Source organism: Elephantulus edwardii, unplaced genomic scaffold (assembly GCF_000299155.1).
Source record: "Elephantulus edwardii isolate Elephantulus edwardi_28Jun2011 unplaced genomic scaffold, EleEdw1.0 scaffold00011, whole genome shotgun sequence".
In the NCBI taxonomy this organism is placed as follows: Eukaryota; Metazoa; Chordata; class Mammalia; order Macroscelidea; family Macroscelididae; genus Elephantulus; species Elephantulus edwardii.
The window spans coordinates 22,390,031-22,397,134 of NW_006399761.1; the positions used below are offsets into that span (position 1 = coordinate 22,390,031).

Sequence of the window (7,104 nt, forward strand, 5' to 3'; positions counted from 1 at the left end):
AATTGCAAAGACTATGGCCTGGATCAGGCACACTTTAGTCTCCCGACTGACATTGTTGTTCTTCATTACTCTGGAGAGGTCCCTGCCCGCTGACTTTCTCAGTGCAATTTGTCATTTGATTTCCTGGCTGCTGGTATCAAGAGTGTTGATTGGAGCTAAGCAAAATAAAGTGGTTAACAATCTCAGTCTCTTCATGGTCTATCATGATGCCACCCATCAGCCCAGTGGTGAGAATATCTGTTTTCTTGAGGTTGAGCTTCAATTAATTTTGAAAGCTGCAGTCCTTGATCTTCTGCAGCAAGTGCTTCAGGTCCTCCTCCTCTGTTTTGGCAAGCAAGGTTGTGTCATCAGCATAATATAGGCTGTTGATGAATCTTTCTCCAATCCTGATGCCACATTTCTCCTCATAGCGTCCAGGCCCCTGGATGATCTGTGGGTAGAGACCTAAGATGTTTGCTTCTCAGTATCTTACAAGTCACAGGACAGGGCCCATAACAGAGAATTATCTGATATAAATCTCAACAGTGATAAAACTTGATACAGTATCTTTGATAAGCTGGCAGTATTATTAGAAGGTCTTATAAAACACTAATAATTCTATTAACAATGATTCTGTTATAATTGTATTACTGTTGCTGTTATGTGGTAACAAGTGCATTAAAACTCATTTCTACCTTATGAACAACAGATTAGAATTTTGTCCTATCCTGTCCTATCCTCACAATCCTTGCCCCACTCAAGTTTATAGTTACATTTACTGTGTCAATCCACCTCACTGGGTTCCACTTTTTTATTATCCCCTCTACATATCCCAGTGTGATGTCCTTTTCCAAGGACTAGTCTCTCCTGAAAGCCGGACAGAAGCATGTGAGATGGAGTGTGAGCGCCCTTGTCTCTCAGGCACATGAGTAGTTGACAGTCTGCTCCACAGACAGCACCTCTGCTTGTCTGATCTGTTAATTTTGAGCTGTTTTATCCACTCTTTCCACTGATGTAGTCAATCTAATGCCAATGTAGTTTTCAGGTGAAAGTCATATGCCTAATTGCTGGTCATGTTTGTTTGGTTTTTTTAAAAAAAACACCCAGGTATTACAATGACTAAATCATTGATTAAACAATTATCTGTCATTCTACCTCCAGCTGATTTCTGTCACCAAGTTCATGTTTTCCAACTACTGGCTCTTGGTTTTATCTCCAATTGTTGTATTTCAGTCACAAATTATTATTAATGCATCATGATTGCATGTTCATAAATTTTAGACCATAAAAAATGGACAAATCTTCACTATCTTCACCTTTGCTGATTTATTGGTGTGTATATTTGAATAAAAGTTCTATTACACAGTCTGCCTTGTGTGTGTATGACTAGCACCCTACTACTCACAGCATTGTACTTCAGGATAGTTCTTTAAATACTCTTTTTTTAAAAATTTTTTTTATATTAGGTTGCATACAAAATTTGTATAAATTCTCTTTTGTTTATATACATTGTGTTTAACGAATGCCTTTATTCACATTCTTCACTTTCCTGCCATAATAGATCACATAATTGTTTAACTCAAACTTGCCAATTACCTTAAATGGCTAAAAGCCTAAATAAAGATGTTGATCTTTACAAGTTCCATTTCGTTTTCGAGCTTTCCTCTATTGATACTTCCTACATTCCATGTTCCAATTGTTAGTTGTTATTTGGAGCTTCATGTTTTTCTTTTCGTTTTCTCTTCACTTTTTTAAAGAGGCTTCTAATATGAGGAGCTACACTTCTGATAGTATTTTCAGTATGCACATCTATAATCAACAGGGTATTCCTTAGAATACCCTGCTGTCTTAACCTGTTGTCTCCAAAGAGGACACTAAGTCTTATTTCTTAGTCTGCCTGAGTCTGGAAAGTCAGCTGAAACCTGTCCACCAAGGTTGGACCCTCCGTTATTTGAAATATTAGTGGCACAGCTTTCAGCACTACAGCAACATACAAGTCAGCCCAGTGCAGGAAAATGGCAAATAAACATTGTACCTGTAATAACAAACTATAAAATAAACATGAAGACAAATATAAAAAAAAATATCTATAGACAACAGAAATCAAGCCGTTGGCCATGGCCATGTACTGCCACTCCAGCAAAAGACTGGAGTTGGGGTGCCCAACCAGGTCAGACTTTCTGTTCTACTGAGTGGTGACCTAAACCCCAAGATGTGAGCCAGATCTCAGGTAACATATCTTCTGGTAACACTTAGGAATAAAAGTAATTAGAGACTCAAAAGGTCCTACATAAAGAAAATGATAAAATACTACCACAAGTAACTATAAAAGATGTACATAAATGGAAGATAATACCATGTTCATGGATAAGAAGACACAATTTGTGAAAATGACATACCTACCAAAATCAATCTACTGCTTCAATGCAGTCCCCAAACTGATACTGATCCATTCTTCAAGGGCACAGGAAAGGTAATTTACAACTTTATTTGGAAAGGAAAGAGACTCCAGATTACTTACTTTGCATCAGAAAGCTGGACAATGACTAGGGATGATAGAAGAACCAATGTCTTTGAGCTGTGGTGCTGGAAAAAGAGTACTGAATATACCATGGATTGCTAAGAGAACAAAGAGGTTCACCCTAGAGAGGGTTAAACCAAGCTGCTCCTTGGTGGCAAGGATTCTGAAACTTCGTCTGACATACTTTAGACATGTTGCAAGGAGGGACCACTCCTTGGAGAGGGATGTCATGCTTGGGAGGGTGGAGGGACAGTGCAAGAGAGGAAGACCCTCGATGAGATGGATTGACTCAGTGACTGGGATAATGAGAGTAGGTGTGTCTGAGATGATAAGTTTGACTAAGGATAGGGCAGGATTCAGAGCTGTTGTGCATAGGGTCACTATGAGTCACAAGTGGCTACACGGCACATAACAACAACAATTGGAAAGGGAAATAAAAAGCAGGAAGTATTATACTCCTTGACCTCAACATGGCATGATGCCAGTACTGTGACAGAAACAGACCTATGGCATAGAGTTGAGAACCCAGAAGTCAACTCATCAGTCTATGGCTCACTGATCTTTGACAACAAGATAAAATACTTTAAGTGAAGAAATGACAGCCTTTTTAACAAATCGTGCTAGCCAAGCTAGACATTTGTCTGCAGAAAACAGAAACAAGATCCACATCTCAAATCATAGAGAAAAACCAACTCAAAGTGAATCAGAGACCTTGGGGTAAAACAAACAAACAGACAAAAAAACAGATTATTAGAATCCTTAATCTATGTTTTGAACAGCCATTGAAACATAACCAAGAAATAGAAAGGAAGGAGAAGATAAATACATGAATGGAAGATTCTAAAATATCCAATCCTATATGGATCAAAAAACTTCTCCAATAGGGTGAAAAGGAGTCCTACAGACTGGGAAAAAATATTTGGTAATGAGATAGCTGATAAGGGATTCCTATCTAAAATTTATAGAATACTTCAGCACCTAAACAGGGAAGGGAAAAAAAAAAACAACAACAAAAAAGATAGAAAACGTGCAGAAAGTTTGAAAAGACATTTCATCAAAGAGGATATTCAGTTGGTCAACCAACATGAGGAGATGCTCAACATCACTAGCTATTAAAGAAGTGCAGATCACAACAGCAGTGAGCTACCAACTTGTTCCTCCAGCCATGGGAAAGTTCAACATGGCAGCAAACAACAAATGGTGACAAGGATGCAGAGGTCAAAGGCCTCATGCACTGCTGGTGGGATTGTAAATAGTACCACACTAGGGAAGGCAGTCTGGCACTTCCTCAGAAGGTTAAAAATAGAAATACTATTTGATGCAGCTCTCCACTACTGGGAATCTACCTAAAGAAATCAGAGCTGTCACACAAACAGATGTGTGCACAACCACATTCCTTAAAGAATTTTTTGCAATAGCAAAGAGTTGGAAGCAATTAAAGGGCCAGTTAACAGGTAAATGACTAGATAAACTATGGTATATTCACATAATGAAGAATTAAGCAGTACTGAAGAACAATGAAGAGCTTGTGAAACAATACACAATATGGTTGAGTCTAAAGGACTTGACGCTCAGTCAAATAACTTAGTCACAAAAGGACAAAAACTAAGACTATTATTCTAAAAGCTAGAGGGTTGAGGAGGGTGTGACAGGGAGAGCAGAAAAAGAACATAGATAATGAAGACATTATTGGAATAGGTGAAAGGAAGGTGATGGGAAATGAAGAGACCCTCAGACATTGTGTGCAATTAACAATCTGAAAGAGGACATGCATTACATAAAGTGGAGGGAAATATATATATGAATTCTGTACCATATCAGCCTCATACCTGACACTCCAGTGGGGTTTTCAGGGGCTGTAAAAATGCACCTTCTGTGGAGCAGCTGGTGGATTTGAACCTCATGCCTCTGGAGTGGCAGTATCGTTCTTTACTCATTATGTTACTAGAAAGTGAATGGAATACCAATTTCTTTGTAAACTTTCATTCATAATAGAAAAAAAGAAAAGAGATAAATACCAACATGTTTTATGTTGTTGGAACTTTGATAATAAGTTGACAATAAAAACATCATGTAGATATATTGTTGTTGTTGTTGATTGCTGTGAGTCCAATGCGACTCATAGCGACTCCATGAACAAAAGATCTAACGCTTTTCTAGACTTATACAGAGATAAAACCAGAGTGTTCACATCGATCTATGCAAACAGACATCAATTATATAAGTGAGGTAATATGAAAGTTGTGAGGACAATTTTTTAAGATTATGGTTTTTAGTGTATGGAATTCATGGTAACTTCTGGAATAAGTACCTACAGGTTAAAAAAACCAATATACTTTTCTAAGCTAATACAGTTTAAATAATATTTACAAAATGAGACTGAAGATTATCAATTTATTTCTTGCAGAAACACATTCACTTGAATTTCTTTTTTCCTGTGTCTTTTCCTGACATCCATTCTCCATTGTCCACCAAAGTCCTCTTCTTGGTCTAAATATCCTCCTAGTCATTGTTCCTGACCTTGACCCAAGCAGGCACAGAGAATCCCAGAGGCCGAAGATTGCAGGGTGGCTGTTTGCAAGAGGCAGGACGTTGGGGTAACTTGGATACTGGATACATTTGTGTCGGGAGGAAGTGGGACAGTGTCCTAGATATCCCAAGTATAAAGAGTGGAATACTAAAATGCTTGCATTGCTTCATCAGGCACAGGTATAAAATTTGGGGAGAAAAAAAAAGTCACTACAACTGAGAATTGAGAAGATGGGAAGTCAGGAGTATCTTCCAGACTTTGGTGTTTTCTTCTCATGGAGTTAGATCACTCTTAGCATCATGGTGCTGAGAAGATCCCAGCTTCCGGAAACTGGGAGGAAGTAGCTTCCATGGATATAAGAGTAAGGCTTGCTCCAGACTCAATGCCTAGAATGAAGGGGAAAGGAGAGGGAGAGAGCGAGAAGGGACGAGAGATGAAGAGTCCAACCTGGCCTAGACCATTCTGGCAAAAGATGGAAGGATTCAAGGAGAAGAAATTAAAGACATACTGCATCTGGGACATTCTCACTCCCCACAGGATGTAGTCAGTCCACGTCACCCTACTCTTGAGTTAAGCCACAAAAAGAACTCTATGACTTTTCCCTTTGGCCCTATAAGCCCTGCTGTCCAGGTACTATTCTGAGCAATTAGTGTGCTTTCAGAACAAGTGTATTTGTGCCACCTACAAGTCTCCATCCTCATTAAGGAGAAGGTATGTTTTGCAATAGTCTAAAAAGGTATATCTGTGAACTCTATCTCTTGACATATTTATTAGCTATTAGTAAATTATATCAAAGAAAGTCTATTCTATATATCCTAAGGAAATAAGAGTGGTGACATGAACTGATACATGTATGCTGGTGTTTACTGTAGCATTATATACAATACCAAAGAGAATGAAGCAATAGTACATTGATATATTGGAGTATTACAAAATACTAAAGAAAGATAAGCACTTTGCAAACCACTGCATAATAACATGGATGAACCGAGAGGAAGTGATTCTGAGCAAACTAAGCCGTGTCTAAAGGCCATTTGTGGTATAGGATCTCTGTTATAAATATCCTAGGAAACATTTACACAGAATCCCTCTCAGATGGTTACAATGGCTATGAAGTGAGGTAGGGAGGGAGAAGTAAAAGCAATGATAGTATAAAGTTACTCATTTGGCTGAAGGGAAGGAGAATGAAAAGAAGTTACTAATACATATTTAATTACATTCATTAATTGTCATCAGTATTATAAAACAAATATGTATGAATAAATGAAAAGCCACTATAATTTGAAACTCAAAGAGTAATATAATCAAGAAGGAAAATAAACGCAGATAAGAAAGTTTTATGAGAGTTGTGGGAAATTAAAAATACTACTTCTCCCAGAGCTCTGATATTGAGGTTCTTTCTACCCTCCACTACTGGTCCCTCCATCCAATCCCATTTGTTTTGTAGGGTTGTGACCTCCTGATTGGCTATTTCAGACCTTTAAACTGTCTACCTTGTGACCTCATTCTCTCAACAAACCAGTCACCACTTGGAAGAATCTTGGGGTTCCCATAGGTTACTTGGATCATCGTAAGGGACTAGTGACCAGTAACCAGTGGTCTTCATACTGGACACACATTTTCTTTCTCTTTATCCTCTCAAACACCTTCAACTCAGCTCTTCAAATCCTGTATCTAGAGTTGAAGTTTCTTCTTCTTTGACCATGTCAGGTAATGAAAAAAATTGTATTAAAAGCGTTACATAAGATTTATTTTCCCCTCAAAATTTAATAGTAATGTCCACATAGCATGGTCTAGTGGGGGAAATATGGAACTAGAAATCTGGAAATCGACTTTGAGTCTGGGAGTTAATATTTCCTAGGTATGTGACTTTGGACAAGTCACTGATCCTCTCCCTCACTTTATTGAGACATTAAATTGTTTGACCTCTGTGGTCCCTTCATTGACTGATAGTGACTTTCACAGAGCTCACAGAGAAAATGACACTGAAGAGTTCTTGGGAGCCTTTTATCAAAAACACAGGGAAAGTCCATGAGATGTAGAAGACATGTGCTTAAGAAGGATATGCAACACA

At 38.2% G+C, this 7,104-nt stretch overlaps 1 protein-coding gene across 1 annotated transcript in view; it reads left to right on the plus strand.

Annotated features, from left to right (window-relative positions):
* Window positions 1-7,104, plus strand: part of LOC102861250 (uncharacterized protein C2orf78-like) — a 67,476-nt gene that overhangs the window by 48,375 nt on the left and 11,997 nt on the right. Inside the window, exon 2 of the mRNA XM_006881029.1 lies at window positions 6,688-6,740. Coding sequence (XP_006881091.1) covers window positions 6,688-6,740 — 53 coding nt within the window. The remainder of the gene's footprint in view (window positions 1-6,687; window positions 6,741-7,104) is intronic.